The 18,074-nt window shown below is 42.4% G+C and overlaps 1 protein-coding gene across 5 annotated transcripts in view; it reads left to right on the top strand.

The window, feature by feature from the left end:
• The window catches only part of gdpd5b (glycerophosphodiester phosphodiesterase domain containing 5b), a 117,883-nt gene that overhangs the window by 67,882 nt on the left and 31,927 nt on the right, over positions 1 to 18,074 (top strand). For 4 of the 5 annotated variants that reach the window (XR_013962243.1, XM_080731270.1, XM_080731269.1 and 1 more), the window contains exon 3: positions 11,717 to 11,820. Coding sequence is in view for 3 of the 5 variants with exons in the window: in XM_080731270.1 (XP_080587396.1) it covers positions 11,717 to 11,820 (104 nt within the window). In the remaining 2 variants the exon portion in view is untranslated. Of the gene's footprint in view, positions 1 to 11,716; positions 11,821 to 14,943; positions 14,986 to 18,074 lie in introns of all 5 variants that reach the window. The other variant, XM_080731272.1, reaches the window with a different exon arrangement.

The following is an 18,074-nucleotide window of genomic DNA, read 5'->3' as shown; positions in this document are numbered from 1 at the left end:
CTTTCCAAAGCGTTTGACACGGTAGATCACAGCCTTCTGCTGGATAAACTAAAAAATATTGGTCTGGATATTGTGGCCCATAGGTGGTTCAATGACTACCTATCTGAGAGGCGCCAGTGTGTTAGAGGAGGGGATGCTCGATCTGAATTCTTGCAGGTTACCAAAGGTGTGCCTCAAGGTTCGGTGTTAGGTCCAGTTCTCTTCACCATTTATATAAATAATATAGTGTCCAAATTAAAAGATTGCCAATCCCATCTCTATGCTGACGATACCATTATTTACTGTACAGCTAGCTCCGTTGAATTAGCCATGGAAAATCTTCAACTGGCTTTTAATACCCTGCAGGATGCTCTAATTTCACTGAAGTTAGTTCTGAATTCAAATAAAACAAAGTTTATGCTATTTTCAAGAGCCAAAACTATAAACTATGATGGGTTGCATATAAACACTTTTAGTAGATCTCCCATTGAAAGAGTCACCGAATATAAATATCTTGGTATTTGGCTGGATGAAAAACTTACATTTAAATATCACATCTCTGATCTAGCCACCAAACTCAGACAGAAAATTGTTTTTTTATATAGAAACAAAGTCAACTTCCCTATGATCTGTAGGAAAAGGATTGTAGAAGCTGTTTTCATGTCTGTATTAGATTATGGGGATGTCATTTATAGAAATGCTGCCCCTACTACTCTTTTACCCTTAGATACAGTATACCACTCAGCACTGAGATTTATGACTGGTGAAAGTTACAACACCCACCATTGCACCCTCTACGAGAGAGCAGGTTGGCCTTCCCTTGCCGAGAGAAGAACAAGACACTGGTACCAGTTTATTTTTAAAGTTATTGACGGGAAATTACCACCCTATATTAGAATGTTGATAGATTGGAAAAAGAATACTTACCAAACCCGCTCAAGTGACTGGCTCCAACTTGAGGTTCCATCGATTCACTCTGAACTAGGTAAATCAGCTTTCTGTTTTGATGCCCCTGTCTCATGGAACACTCTACAACTCACGTTAAAACTTAATGCTCCAATATCCTATGGACAATTTAATAACATGCTCTTAGATCTCCCTACCTCAGTGTGCAATTGTTTTTAACTTACTAAATGTCTATGATGTCTATGATGTTTTTGTTTTTGTTTTTTATATATTTGTATGCTAATTTTTGATCTTTTTTGTATGTAATCTCGTCAGCATTGCAAATGAGGGTGAACCTCAATGCTCTTTTCGAGAATAAATAAAGGTTTCAATCAATCAAAATTCCGACCCTCCCCTCCTCCCTGTCCCTCTGCTCCCCCGTCTCAAGACAAGTAGGAATTGGGAAGAAATAGCCAACCAGCCACCAAGCTTTTCTTCTGGAATTAACCAAACTAGAATCCACTGTTTAATACACAGAGCGACATAGGGTCTAACATTAGCGCTACTGTGCTAGCTAGCCGAGAGCCTGTATCTTACAAGAAGTTCGGCGGGCCTTCGGGCCACTCGCCTCTAGAGTTCGGGCCACTCACCTGTGTGTGTGTGTGTGTGTGTGTGTGTGTGTGTGTGTGTGTGTGTGTGTGTGTGTGTGTGTGTGTGTGTGTGTGTGTGTGTGTGTGTGTGTGTGTGTGTGTGTGTGTGTGTGTGTGTGTGTGTGTGTGTGTGTGTGCGTTGCTAAAATGAAACTGAAAGTGAATTCTCCCCAAACATTGGCAGGCCTATTATAGTAACTAGAAATTCGCGGCCGCTCCATTCCTAGGACTTCGCGCCCAGGCAGGACTGCTCTATATTTGATCAACATAAGGGTTTAGGTTTTAAATCCGATTAAAATGTTTTCAATACCTTATTGTCAATATCTATCATGAACAAAAAGGCACACTTGTTCGGACAGCAATAATAACTCAGGAAACAGGAACAATTGTGTAAGGTGTCCAGTGTAGTCTGGGCTGACAGAAGACGCAGTTACAATACACAACATTGGCACACGCACACAGTCCCAGATAATGTCAGCACTACTGTCCCGTTCTGGGAAAGGTAATGTCTGCACTACACTGTCCGTGCCACCAGGGGACACAGTAGGCCTACTACACTCATAAGTCCACTGCACCGTGGAACTATTTGTAAGTCTGTGTTTCGGCCGGAAGGTTTATAATGGACGTACTATGATGTAATTCGCGTCATAGCATTAAATTATGTTTTGTTTAATTGTACATCGTGCAAGTACAATATGTTCAGGGAAAGCAGCTAGGAATGTAGGGGGAAAATGCAGGGATTTATGTGTGAAAGGAGGAATCTGTAGAAGCAGTGGTGTGAGAGTCTATCAATGACATGCTTAAACACCACCATGAGCTGGCTTGTCAATTAGTTGTAAGGATAATAATAACACAATTAGGCCATAAATGTGCAATTATGCAACTGGAGACATATTACCTTTTATTACCCAGTAAATAAATAAATAAAGAATGTTAAAAAATAATGTGTGTAAATACAGTATAATAAAAAAAAAAAAAAATCTCTATTCAGTTTCGGCTAAAAATATATATTTTTAACCATTTTGGAACCGAAATAGGAACCGTTAGGAACCGGAACCGATAAGCAGAACCGGAACCGGAACCGGAATCGTAAAAATCCAAACGATACCCATCCCTAGAACCAAGGCTGGCGCCATCTTGTCAATTAGCAGAGACGCCTTTCAGCACACTGACACACACTCACACGCGCACGCACCCACGCATACACGCAAATACACACGCACGCACGCACGCACGCGCACATGCACACACACATGTACACGCACATGCACACATACACCTCTCTGTCACTCATGCATGCACTCAGTCATGCTCACACATACATTGAGTCCTGTTATATGCAGACCATGATAACCGTTTATTGTCAGGGGTTTGACCCTTCTTTGAAAAAGTACGGTTCTGACAACAAAGACTTTATGAAATGAATAGCTGAGAGGGGGGGGGGGGGGGGGGTGGGGGGGAGAGAATGTATAATTTTACCAACAATTCCCCCTTTTTTCTTTTTTTGCAAGAGACCATTTTCAGCCAAAATTATTTGGATAGTTTCCATCAGAAGTGATTTAACTGTGGTTTCATAATAAACAGTTTGCAACACTTTGCAATTATCTGCCATTCCTCACCATTTCTCATCCTTTTCCCCATATTTACACTGTGTGCCTGTTCTCTGTTATGTCTCAAAATGTAAGAAACTAGAGGTTCGCGGCCCTTCGGGCCGCTCACATCTAGAGTCCACGCCCGTTTTTTTTTTTTTTTTTTTTTTAATTAAAAAAAAAAGTTACATTTTTTTTTTTTTTTAAATTTTTTGATAAAAAAAAGTTTTGGCCTAATTGTGTTATTATTGTTACTATAATAGGCCTGCCAATGTTTTATTTTAATTATTTCAATGTTTTCATTTTAGCAACACACACACACACACACACACACACACACACACACACACACACACACACACACACACACACACACACACACACACACACACACAGACAGACAGACAGTATCTTGCTGTGAACTCTAGAGGTGAGTGGCCCGAAGGGCCGCGAACTTCTTGTAAGATACAGGCTCTCGGCTAGCTAGCTACAGGCTCTCGGCTAGCTAGCCCAGTAACAGTGGATTCTAGTTTGTTAATTCCAGAAGAAAAGCTTGGTTGCTGGTTGGCTATTTCTTCCCTATTCCTACTTGTCTTGAGAGCAGAGGGACAGAGGAGGGGAGGTAGCAGAATGCAGGCTGTCGCTGCTGCGCGCCCTGTGTATGGGCTGGTGTAGGGTTACAGATCCATGGGCTGGGCGGACGTTAAGATCCCCTGGACTGGGCGGACGTTATAGCCAATTGGAGTGCTGGATTTGGTCGTGTCTAGTGTCTACCAAACAAAAACCGCTGGCTGCAGTTTACAAATGTAATATAAGATGGAAAGGAACTTCAATTAAAGGGACATTAGATTCACATCCCCTCAGTAATATCCCTCTTAATTTTTTACTGTTAAACTAGCGTGAGCATCACTCAAACCCAAACGTGAGCCAATGTATCTTATCTTTAGTTTTGTTGAACTGATGGATGTGGGTTAAGTTTACAACTTTCATTTAATTTAATTCAGAAAGTGAACTTTTATGTTCTTACATCCATTCTGAAAAGACTACAATTTAGATTTGGTTTTAATTATATTAAGTATAGGGAAGCACAGGATTTAAGGCGCTGTGGTTAGTCGGTCCTGAGCCAACTAGAGCGGTAGCCAAGAAACTGCTTAACTCATTCTGTGCCAATCACGTGTATACACGTGATATATTAGCGCATTTTTTGAAAAAAATTTTTAGATTTTTTTTTTTTGGACCCCATCAAAACTAGTGAACATGATTTCAATCGCGATTTTGCATGTTTAACCCCCATACAACCCCCATACAACTCAGGTAGCAGACCTCCAAGCTCACAACAGTGTAAAACATAATGGCTATTATCTCAAGAATGCCTGAACGGATTTCCAATCGGATTTTTTTGTTTGAAAGCTGTGAACAAACTGCACAAACCCACAAAAATGCAATCCAGGATTGCATTGGATTTTTTAGAGCTCATTCTTCTCTGTTTTTTTCCCATGCATGAGGTGTGCAAGGTTTAATCATGGCTAAGTTGACGAAAATAAGGCTTTTAAAATGCTTGGTAGCCAATAGCTAACTTCAAGCTAACTTCATCCTCTTCCTGTACATGCACAAAGGAAAGTGTTTAGGCAAGTCATGGCTGCAGGGCTTCTGCATATACCAGCATATCTCTATGGGATTGTCTGTGGCACACTTGGCCCCCTCTAGTGGTGAAAGGGTGGCATTAAATGAGTTAATGCATGGCGAGACAATTTAACTCTCAGAGTTAAATTGACTGGATTTTTCTTTGGGGGCCTAGTTTTGAATTGACATTTTATTGATTTTCAAAAATATCTACTGTATTTTTGCACGACCCTGTTAAAAAATAAAATGGGGCTTAAGGGTTTAATCGAAAAGGTAATTGTTGGAATAATCATCTAAGAAATTTCTAGCCCTGCTACTCATACAGAACATGTGTTGATGTATCTTCTAGGGATATTGGACGATATGAAAATTTCATATCACGATTATTGTGACAAAAGAAATCGCGATTTACAATATTATCTCGATAATCAAAATCCATTATCCTGGGGCGGAACATTTGCCAAAAAAGAGCAGATCTACAAGCTCACAACGCGTCACGCTGGCAAAGACACTTTATAGAGTGTGAAAAAAAGCCTGTATCAGGTACATACATTATAAGTATTTTTGACCAATTATAGAGGGTTTAAGTGGTACTAGCGAGGCAGATAAAGTGCATATTACAGGTGAATCGTTCACTTGCGGATACAAGCACCAAAATTGGCACACATACTCCTTAGGCATTGCTCTTTTCAGAAAACCATCTGGCCAAAAAAAAAATCAAGATGGCGGCCAATTTTCATGATGGCCGCCATTGAATATACAGTAATCTTGCATTCCGCAATAAAATCCCATAGACTTGTCCTATTTGAATAATTTTGGTGTCAAATCATACATTTATCACTATGTAGAATCCAAATTTGGACCCATGGACTTACTCAATGGCTTCCTTGTACCATATATCAGTCCCGGAATCTTAATATTCTGCTAATAGTGTGGTGCGATGCGTCCAAAAAACAGCTCCCGTAGGATTTTTGTGCTAAAATTGATCTTTTTGCAGATCCTGGTTCTATAGAGTCCAAACTATGAGAAAATGATGGGTGTCAACTTTTCCGGACCCCCACCCCCTTTCTGGGGGTCATCTAGTTTGGGACCTGCATGCCAGAACAGTACGCCAGCCAGTTAATGTCCAATTTTCTTAATATTAGGGTTGTTTTGTAGGTTTTAAAACATTCTGAGTTCATTTATTACACTTTTGAAGCAGCCAAAATAAGCTTTCTGACTTTTGGTTGGGGTCTTTCCTCACCTGGGACCCCCCCCAGATGGACCCCTGAGCCTTTCTCAGTACTCGCTCTACTCCTGCTCCAGAACAATGTCATATTAGATCATAACTTTTTTTCTGAAAACAAAAAAAAGTAGTAACAAATACCAGGGGTCTTCCACAGGGGCTTCGGGACCCCTGGGGGTCCTCGGAGTTACTACCTAGTGTGATAAGAAGTGTACTTCTAAGGATTTCTTTGCTAAAATGTATTTTTTTACTGCTTTGGCTTTTATAGGGACCAAACTGTCAGAAAATGATGGGTGTCAGATTTTCCTGACCCCAGCCCCCTTTCTGGGGGGTCATCTATGTTAGGACCTCGCAGAACAGTATGTCACCCAGTTAATGTCCAATTCTCATAATATTAGAGTTGTTTTGAAGGTTTTAAAACATTCTAAGTTCATATATTGCACTTTTGAAGCAGCCAGAATAACCTTTATGACTTTTGGTGGGGGTCTCTCCTCACCTGGGACCCCCGGAATGACCCCTGAGCCTATCTCAGTACAGTCCTTGCTCTGCTCCTGCTCCAGAACAATTAGATCATACTTGAAGCATAAAAGCTTTTGTACCTGTACCTGGGCTCTGTAGCTAATACCAGGGGTCTTCCACAGGGTCCGGGACCCCCAGGTGTCCTCAGCGTTACTACAGGGGGCCATCCAAACGGCTGTTTACCCATATATGGAGACCCCCTGGTACCCATATATGGAGGTCCATGTACTGTATATGGAGATATGCTGTGAGAGCCCAAACATGCTTACTCAGTTATTTGTTATGTGAAAGTACTATGATGTCCATGACAACTGACAACATACCCTTTTATGCCCATACATGGAGATCCCTGTCTGTAGAACCAGTCACACAGATATGGGCTGTCTTGGCCATCTGTCTTGGCCATATATGGATTCTGTTAGTGTGGTATGTGGCCAATGTGGCCTCCATATATGGGCATTCCCATATGAAGTCCTGTTAGATATGGGCTTAATATTGAAGACATCAGGGAACTCCATATATGGACCTTGTCATACATCTTGAATCTATGACCTCAGCATCAAAGGCTGGATTGGGGTATGTCCCTGTGACAAACTATTATCATGTCCACTAGGGGTACTTAATGTACATCAAGCAGCCTCACAGAAACAGGACATAGACTCCTGCCCTATGAGCCTCAGGGCTGGGCAGTGGGTTGCCTTTGGCCAAAGACAGAACTTAAAGTGGATTCTGTTCATGACCTGTGTTGCACTCTTGCAGAAAAGAGCAAAGGGATGCTCTTCTTCCATGCCTTCACTGGCTGCGATGTTGTTTCAGCATTCCGCGTAAAGGGGAAGAAGTCTGCGTGGCAAACCTGGAATGTTTGTGATGAGGCTTCTGGTGTCTTCAGCAAACTCAGCCATTACCCACCTGTAGTGGATGATGAAGACCTGAAAACCTTGGAGAAGTTTGTGGTCACGATGTACGACCGATCCAGCACAGCTGAAGGTGTCAATGATGCGAGGTTGGACTTGTTTGCTCGGAAGCAGAGGCCATACGAAGCCATTCCTCCAACGCAAGCAGCACTGAAGCAACATGTGAAGCGCGCTTCCTATCAAGCGGCCTGCATCTGGAGTCAGTCAACAGTATGTCAACCAGAAATGCAGACTCCTGACAACTGGGGCTGGACCAAGAAAGGAGATCTGTGGCAGATTGATTGGACTGAGCTCCCACCCATTGCAGAGAGTTGCCAGCAGCTGACCAAGTGTGGATGCAAGTTGGAATGCTGCAGTCGATGCAAATGCTACCACTTTGGTCTGACCTGCACGGCACTGTGCAGCTGCAGGTGCGAGGTTTAGAAGCGTTGTAGTATAGGCCTACTATACTATTGTACTATACTGCCTAGGCCCTAGGAAAAAAAAACTACCTCCTGCCTCGACGGGATCATCACCTTATCGTGGTGAGGCAGTTTGCGTGTCTCCATGACCCCCAGAGCTATGTCGGCAGGAGTCTTGTACTCCTGTACTCCTGGCAGGGTTACCCAAGTCGAAAAGGTCGAAGAATAGACTAGACAAAGAGTGATCCCACGGCGCTATTATATCTACCATGCATTTTAGCCGCGTCAGCCGCTGTGCATTGAAATCCGCTCTGTTGAGTTACTACATTACTACATTACCCCCCCCCCCCCCCCCCCACCACACACACACACACACACACACACACACACACACACACACACACACACACACACACACACACTATAAACCTCTAACAATACTAAGATATACACTACCACCCATTTTATCCGAGTCAGACATAACACAAACCTCTAATTTAGCAGAATATTAGGATTCCGGGACTGATATGTGGTACAAGGAAGCCAGTGAGTAAGTCCATGGGTCCAAATTTGGATTCTACATAGTGAAAAATGTATGATTTGACACCAAGATCATTCAAATAGGACAGGTCTATGGTATTTTATGGCGGCCATCTTGAAAAATGGCCACCATCTTGAAATTTGATTTGGCCAGATGGTTTTATGAAAAGAGCAATCCCTAAGGAGTATGTGTGCCAATTTTGGTGCTTGTATCCGCAAGTGAACGATTATTTCTGTTATCTGCCCGGCTATACCGGATATGCGGTTCGGCAAATAAAAGGTGAATTGATCCAAGTGCATGACGATATCACGATAAATTAAATCTCCACGATACGATTATCGCAAGTGTTTTTTATCACGATAAACGATAATATCGCGTATCGTCCCATCCCTAGTATCTTCTGATACCATATCTCTTCTGAGCGGGCCATAAATGAGCAAGCAGCCTGAGCTCTGTGCCCCTTCAGCAGACTGTTGTTCTGTCTAGACGTCACCATGCAGCCACTGCTCTGGCACAGCCAACAAAGGTGTTCATTCAAGCTGCTTTTCTTGGGTTACCTTGCAGAGTCTCATTATGATCCCCTCAAACTGGCACTGTGTTTGTGTATACAATGTACGGTATGTTTGCAGCGTACATACCGTACAGTACGAGTGCGTGTGAGTTAGGGGTCATTCAGACGGCTATGATTTTTCTTCGGAAAAAAAGAGTTTTGTCTCTTTGAAATTTACACTGGACAAATTATGCCATCTCCAAATCTACAGATTTGGGTCCCCCGGGAGGTTCTGTGGGAGGTGTTGCGGGAATGTGGGCGAGGGGGACATGGTTGAGGGCCTTCCAATTTCTATATGCCCAAACCGAGAGCTGTGTCCGTGTGCTCGGTAGTAAGTCGTATTCTTTTCCGGTGGGGGTTGGCCTGCGCCTTGTCACCTATCCTGTTTGTGATATTCATGGACAGGATCTCGAGGCGAGGTTGTGGCACAGAAGGTATAGGGTTCGTGAGCTAAGGGTTGCTTCACTGCTTTTTGTGGTGATGTGGTCCTCATGGCGCCATCGGTTCGAGACCTTCAGCTCTCAGCAGGGAACTGATGGATTGTGCAGTCCAAGTAGGGAATGATACTTTGTGAAGGAGTTTAAGTATCCCAGGGTCTTGTTCACAGATGAGGGGAGGGCGGAGCAGGAGATCAGCCGGAGAATCGGAGCAGCAGGAGCGGTATTGCAGTCGCTGCCTCGCACTGTTGTGACAAAAAGAGAGTTGAGCCAGAAGGCAAAGCTCTCGGTCTACCAAGCAATCTTCGTTCCTACTGTCACGTATGGTCATGAAGTGTGGGTCATGACCGAAAGAATAAAGTTGCGGGTACAAGTGGCTGAAATGAGTTTTCTCATACGGGTGGCTGGCATCTCCCTTAGAGATAGGGTGAGAAATTCAGTCACCCGAGACAGACTTGCTGCTCCTTTGCTTGGTAAGGAGCCAGCTTAGGTGGTTCGGGCATCTAGTACAGATGCCTTCCGAGCATCTCCCTAGGGCGGTCCTCGATGTACGTCCCACTGGGAGCAGATCCCCTGGCAAGACCAAGGACCAGATGGAGGGAATACATCTCCACACTGGCCTTGGAATGCCTGGGGATCGCGCAGGAGAGGGAACACTGGAAGTCTCTGTTGGAACTGTTACCCCCGTGATCCGATTCCGGATAAGCGGTTGAAGATGGATGGATATAGGACAAATGGTCCTACAGTCTACTGTAGTGCTGTAACTATCGATCATTTTCTTAGCGATTATTCTATTGATTACTCTTTTGACTAATCGAATAATCGATTTAGTTGATTATTACATTTTCTTCTTAAATCTATTATATTGATTAAGTGTTGCACCCTTGTGTACTGTAGGAGTGGTGACATGCATGCTATGACAATACGCACAAACTAAGCAGATGTGTGAACTGTATTATGTTATACGTAATTAAAGCTAGAGAGTCTCTTATAGTCTGGTGCCCGTGTAGGTCTGTTTGCCCCTGGCTAACGTGAGTTAACATTCACAGGTACAGTGTTCTATTGCGTGTACTGAACGGAATGAATCTCCCACTCTTCGAAGAACAGGTCAAAAGGTTGCTCTGCGTGAGAGTGTGTGTGTGTGTGTGTGTGTGTGTGTGTGTGTGTGTGTGTGTGTGTGTGTGTGTGTGTGTGTGTGTGTGTGTGTGTGTGTGTGTGTGTGTGTGTGTGTGTGTGTGTGTGTGTGAGTGCGTGTGTGTGCACGTGTTACTGCAGTATGACACAGCGTTGCAGGGCAGTGATTAATCCTCTTTGGTTGACGGCAGTAATTTCTGCCTAATGAGGAAAGTGTACAAGGGAATAGCTTGGTCAGTAGCTGGCTTGAGACTGTTCCCTGAAGCTGTAGTTCTCTATCACATCCTTCCTGGCATAATGAGTCAGAGGAGGCCACATATGAGCCCTTGGCTAGAATGGCTACACATATCACAGGTTTTTAGCCTTGGATGTTCAAAAAAAAAAAACCTACAGTACTCCTTAAATCTTGCAGCTTGTCCAAATAAACAACGTTAAAAAAAATGGCTCTGCAAGCCATGCATTTCCTGTGTCGGCAGCACTTTCCCCCTCGTTCAACAACTATTGATTGATTGAATACTTTATTTGTCAAAAAAAATTAAACAGCCCGGATGTGTAGTAGGAGCACACTCCATTGTGCTCCTTTGTGTTCAATTCATCAACATAGCACAAACTGGGCACAAACTAGGGGAATCTGTAGCAAATGGTAGACGTTTACGAGGCTGATTGCTGAGCTGCACGATTAAGCATGCTGTTTTTAGGCCTAGAATTATTGAATGATTTAACTCAGTGCCGTGCTGTGAGCTTGTATATCTATTTTTGAAAAAGTCGTGAAAATGTTTGCAAATCTTTGAATATATGTATTTTTTAAGCAAACATTTGTAACTCAAATTTTGCTTTTGGGTGGTCCCTGGAACTAAATATTTTGAGATAGGGGTCCGTGGCGAAATACATATCATTTTAGGGGTCCTTCACATGAAAGTGTGAGAACCACTGACATAGTAGTCTCTCAAGAACAGACTAACTGAGCTCCAGTTAAGTGAAATTTACCTTTTCTTTGACGATGGCTGGCCAGATTGCTGACATAGAAACATGGGTTTTTCAAAAAATAGCAGATCTACAAGCTCGCAGCGCGGCACTCTTTGCCGCACTGTGAGCTTGTATATCTGCTGTTTTTCAATAGTTAAAGCATTCAATAATCCTAGGCCTAAATGGGTTAAAAATAGAATGTGAACTCTGTGAACCATCCCTGGTTAAATAAAGATAAAAAGAAAACACTGAATTCAAATAAATCATTATTAAATGTGTGTCTGTGTTGTGTTTGCCTTGCAGTGGGAGCTGCTGTGGTCCCTGATCTTGCTCTTTACGTTCTGTCTGCTGCTCGTCTGGTTCTACTTCTGGTGGGAGGCCCACAACGACTACAATGAGTTCAACTGGTGAGTATCCTACATGTTGGAGGCGTGCTTGTTTGTGTTAAAAGTGACTATTACACTTTTACCTGCGTTCCAAGGAAATGAGGACAGCTTTAATTCAATGTATGCTTCAAACTATTTGCCTGTAAAAACTAATATTTTTTCCTACCCTCATTTTGTCAATCTTTTTCTTCATGTAAAAGGACAACTTTGTTTTTACAACAATGGTTCTTTTATTAGTTTATGATAATAATTAAAATATTTTTTTACAGGAAAAAATGCAATTCTTTTACACTTTTTTATCATTACAAACAAATAAAAGAACCCTTGTTAAAAAAAGCAAACTTGTCCTTTAACCAGTTTCCATTATAATCCTGCCATTCTTTATTTTTTTGATAGTTTGCAGGTTCTGTACCACCTTTCATGTGTCATAAACCATGTTTGTTATATCTTCAATTGTCCTCACAATATTGTTTCAGCTGCAAATACACAGACTCTGTAGTCACAACATATTTTCCTGTGTTTGTCTGCATGTCTGTTTCCACACCCCTCAGTGGATAATCCTTCCGCCACCTTAATCTGACTGTGACTAGTCTAGCCCTCAACAGATTACACCCCACAGTGTTACATAAAAGACATGCCTCCTTGTCCAGTATCACCCAGATGTTACGGCCGGGACCTGTGTCACGCAGGCTCACAGCCCATAATAACCCCAATGGTTCATCCAGTGTTGCATCTATTTTAAGAATATGAAAATTGCATCCGTCGGACATTTTGAGTCTTTGTCAGTAGTATCTACTGTAAATTGCCTAGCATTGAATATCTCACAGTACATTGAGGTCTGTTTCACTGTTTGAGGAAATAGCAGAGAGAGGGAAATTATTTTCACCCACATTGCCTCTCACAGTGTTTGTTAATGTTCCCCAAAAACTTAACCTGTGAGTGGCACCTGGTAGTTTTTATTTGAAATTTATAATTTTATATTTAATTGCCATTTTTGCAATTTTTCTTGTTTTACATTAAAGGTGTAAAACAAAAGTGTAGAGAGTGTAGGGCAGGAGTGTAGGTGTAGGGCATGCGGTCCGGGGGCCAAATGCGACCTGATGACAATTTGTATACAGCCCACGCCCCACGGCTTAATTCCTAAATTGTACCATAAATGCTCCGCCAAACAAGAATATTTAATAGTATAATTTGTCAGGATTCCTTTTTCCCTGTTATCTCATTCTGAAGGGGTCAAAGAAAGGCTATTTTGTTGTATTTTTTACCGTGCAGGTCTGCTTACATTTGGTAATGTGAGTTATTTGTGTTTTGTTCAGAGCACACACCTGGCAAAAGACCATTGATATTAAATATTGTGATGATAGATAAATAAAATATAGTAATTGTGATGTACATGTATGTGACTTACATGTATGTTATGGTCCGACCTAAAGTACATTTTGTCAGGAGATAGTCCGCCCTTGTAGGGTGATGATATTAAGCAAATTGTCAGGTTGGACCGGAATCCAAACGGAGACTCGCTGATGAGCGCATACCATGTGGTTTGCAGTAGTGTAAATTAGCTAAATACATTTACTCAAGTACTTAAGTACAATTTTGAGATATTTACTTTACTTGAGTGTTTCCAATTTCCTATACTTTTACTTACTTTTTTTATACTTTAGTTACTAGTTACTTTGCAGATATAAATTATATTATTACAAAACACACATAAAGCACTTTGGCCCATACCTTGGCTATTTGAAAATAGCCGACTTGTAGATCTGCTATTTTCAAACATTTTGTACTTTTACTTTTGGTACTTTAAGTACATGTTCATGCCAATACCTTTACTCAAGTACATTTTTAATTCCGGACTTTTGCTTGTAAGGGTGCCCTCACACCAAAGTACCTATGAGAGTGGAATCCGTGTTCCGCCAATGCATTTCAATGAGAGTGAAGCGGTTTCATGCCAGCAGAGGATTTCTGCAAAAACGCTCCCTTCTCATTGAAATGCATTGGCGGAACGCGGATTCCACTCTCATAGGTATTTTGGTGTGAGGGCACCCTAACAGCGTATTTCTACATTGCAGTATTGATACTTCTACTTAAGCAAAACATTTGAGTACTTTTTACACCACTGGTGGTATGTGCCAGTGCCCTAACCACTCGTCCTGACTCCTGGTCTTTCTCTACAATAAGATGACGAGGTGAGTTCAGACGAAAGCTTTCAACTTCAGCCTAGACTTACAAGTCAGTCTCTAAATGCTTTGCTCAAAAGAGGACAATCTCTAGCTTTTGTGGCCCAAACTAGGTGGGAACAAGTAGAGATATTAAGACTGGGCCGTTCTTGCTGCTGTTCTAGCAATTACATTGAATTTAGATTTCCCCAGACACATAGGTAGGAGGAGATCTGCAATCCACTGACAACGTGAGACTACTTTAATCATGTTTTGTTTTATTTTGGTCTATAATTACAACAAATGAACATCCAACAGCGAATAATTCATAATTAAAAAATAATTGAGTACACCACAATACCCAGAAAATATCTAGTCTCCATAGTCCAGTAGTTTGGTGCATACCATAGTTGTGAATAATTACAGTTACAGTTACATTTGTGTGACCCGTGAATCAATAGTGAGCGAGAAAACAGCTCCAGCCCAGTGCACAGAGGACCAACCCCATTTCAATGCTGTGGATATCCTAGACTAGAGAGAGAGAGAAAAAGGCTATACAGTGTTCATGTAGTTTATTATTTATAATGAGGATTAATAATATATCATAATGATAATAGAAATATTCTGTGTAATTTCATTACTCAGAATTCATCATTAATTAATCATTACATTAATCTCACAGACTCTCACTGTCCTTTTTGAAGGACACATTTACAAACGTACGCTTAGCATTTTCAGAACAAGATGGCTAAATACGTTAGCTATAGATTAAGGTCCTGCATGTACATTTGTACACTCTGAGATACAAATGGAAAAAAGTAACACTGAGGATTTTACTTTGTAGCCACTAGCCAGAGGAAAGAGCTAATGTATAGAACGTATTCCACTAGAAACATCTCAGACTACAAATATTTTCGAGGTATACTTCAACCGTTTAAACTTGTCCACCATCCTGCATTTTAAGACAGTCTTTTGTTTTATGTAGAACAGGGGATGCAAGGCAGGACTCCAGCTGCACTCGTACCAGGTACATTACAATGATATCGTCTCTGTCGCCTGGAAACCTCATGTCCAAAACTGTTACTTTTCAGGAATCAAATTCAAAAGTGGATCTAAAGGCTTAAAACGAGCTTGTGGATCAGCTACTTTTTTATGCCCTTTTCTTTTCCCAATTTGTTTTTTTTAAACGATTTTTGTAACCCTTTTTTTTCACCCGGAGGGATGAAGAGGGGACCCCCACAACCTTTTCATAGATTCCATATAGTTTAATCGTTTGACAGCACAATCATCAGTGTATTTTGGATTCAGTGTTGTCACTGCTGTTGTATTGTATAATAATATAATAATAATCTTTATTTGTATAGCACTTTTTAAGAGCAGAGTCACAAAGTGCTTGACAGAGGAAACAATAATACAAAGAATCAGCAATACAAATGCAATAACAACACAACATTATAACACATCACAGGATCGTAGTAATACTAGTAATCGTAATAAAACTAATAGTAATAATAAAATAAGTAAAATAGAACATTTGTAATAAGGCAGAGATTAAAATCAGGAGTGCTAAGGGTTGAAGGCAATTCTGTAGAGGTGGGTTTTCAGCAGGGATTTAAACTGGGGCAGAGATTCAGCGAACCTTATCTCTACGGGTAGGGAGTTCCAGATAGTTGGGGCTCTGAAGGAAAACGCACGTTCACCCCTTGTAACGTAATTGAATTGCAGGTAGGCACGATTAACAGACCTTTGTCTGAAGATCTGAGTGTACGTGAAGGCACATAAGGCTCGAGTAGTTCTGAGATGTAGGACGGTGCGAGGCCGGATATGGCCTTGTAGGTGATTAGTGCAATTTTAAATTCAATTCTAAACGAGATGGGCAACCAGTGCAGGGAGGCTAAAACGGGTGTTATGTGGTAAAATGTTCTAGTGCCAGTTAAAAGCCGTGCAGCTGCATTTTGAATGAGCTGCAGGCGGTGGATTGATTTATTGGAGAGACAGGAAAAAAGGGCATTGCAGTAATCGAGGCGTGAGTATATGAAGGCATGTATGACCTTTGTGAGATCGGGGGTGGACAGGAAGGATTTGATCTTGACTATGTTCCTAAGGTGATAGAAGGAGGTTTGGACAACCTTCTTAACATGGGTTTCGAGGGAGAGGTCAGGATCTAGGACTACACCTAGATTTCTGACTGTTGTTTGTAGGTTAGGAAGTAATGGTCCAAGGAGGTTCTTTATGGGGGTTAAGTCTTGAGGCGGATTAAATACCAGGACTTGCATCGTTGAGCTGGAGAAAATTATCAGACATCCAACTTTTAATGTCGGCTAGACAGGAATGGAGGTTGGCTATACTGCTGAGGTTGTCTTCTGGGCTGATGGGCAGATACAGCTGAGTATCATCAGCATAGCAGTGAAAATTTATGTTGTGGCCACGTATTATGTTTCCCAGGGGTAATAGGTACAAGGAGAAGAGGATGGGGCCTAGAATAGAGCCCTGGGGGACTCCGCAGTGTAATGGGGCTTGGGATGAGGTGGACTTGCCGATCCGGACAGAAAAATATCTGTCGGTCAGGTAAGATTTAAACCATTTAAGGGCGGTGCCTGAAATGCCCACGCACTTCTCCAGGCGGTCAATAAGGACAGCATGGTCGAGGGTGTCAAAGGCTGCTGTCAGGTCCAATAGGACGAGGATGGACGACTTACCAATATCGGCAGCCACAAGGAGGTCATTAACGACCCTCACGAGGGCAGTTTCCGTGCTGTGAAGGGCACGGAAACCTGATTGAAATTTCTCAAAAAGGTTGTCGCCACTAAGATGGCTGATGAGCTGAGTGAAGACAACCTTCTGCAGCACCTTCGAAAGAAAGGGTAATTTTGAGATCGGCCTGTAGCTGCTCAGAGCGGAGGTGTCAAGGTTGGATTTTTTGAGAATCGGGGAGACCAGAGCCATTTTGAAGTATGGAGGAACCGAGCCAGAGGACAGGGAGCTATTAACAACTGACAGGATGTGAGGGGTGACAGTGGGCAGAATCTCTTTGAGGAGGGTGGTGGGGATAATATCTAGGGGACAGGAGGACGATTTAATTTGTCCGATGATGTTCAGGATAGTAGGAAGGGATATTTGAGAGAAGGAGGGAAAGGAGAGTGAAGTTGCTATGAAATTAGGATTGGGCACTGATGGTATGGTCTGTGTGGTCATCAGCTGCGACCGGATGGAGTTGATTTTGTCAGTAAAGAAATTTAGAAATTGTTCACATCGTTCAGGGGAGGCTAGTAGCTTAGGGTTTTGAGGGGGTCCAACTACCTGTTCTATGGTTTTGAATAGGGTGCGGGAGTTCTGGTAGTTTTCGGAAATGAGTTTGGAGAAATATTGTGAACGTGCAGTTGAGACTGCCTCATTATAGCCCTTCAGAAGGTCTTTCAGGCTTTCATAAAAAACAAGTACCTGAAGTTTGGAGGTCCTCCATCTCCGTTCAGTTTTCCTTAGTTCCCTTCGTAGGGCCCGAGTCTGGTCATTTAGCCAAGGGGAGACTTTTTTGGACGAGTGAGTCTGTTTTTTAAATGGGGCTACTACATCGAGTGTGGTTTGACAGATGGTGTTAAAGTGAGTAAGCTGATGGTTGGTGGAGTCATATGCAACTGGGACATTTGTGGAGGAGCTAAAAAGAGAACTAAATTTATTGGCAGTTAAGGGGTTGATGATGCGAGAGCGGGTAGGGGCTGGGGGTGCCCTTGGGGGAGGGAGGGTAAGTGCATTAAAAACAATGGTATAATGGTCCGATACGCCCAATTGGCTCGTTTCCACATTTGTGATTGTACTGACTCACCTTCAGTGAGGAGCCCCTACAAGTAGAATGTAGATCCTTCGTCCTACTCCTCCCGTTCTACACTCCTTGCTGGCAGCCCCAGCCCGTATAGGATTACGTACAGTGCCAATTTTCACCCCCCTCCCCCTCCCCCTCCCCTCCCCCCCCCCCCGGTTCCCCTCCCCTGAACACGGGCCAATTGTGATCATGTATGTAGACGCACTGCAAAGCCAGATGCACCGTGGTGGATTTGAACCCATGACCTCCGTGGTGGTGGCAGGAACTTTACCACTGCCCCACCCGAGCGGCGAGCT

The sequence above is a fragment of the Nannobrachium achirus genome (genome assembly GCF_963921795.1).
Source record: "Nannobrachium achirus genome assembly, chromosome: 8".
NCBI classification, from domain to species: Eukaryota; Metazoa; Chordata; class Actinopteri; order Myctophiformes; family Myctophidae; genus Nannobrachium; species Nannobrachium achirus.
This window is presented reverse-complemented; position numbering and strand designations above follow the sequence as displayed.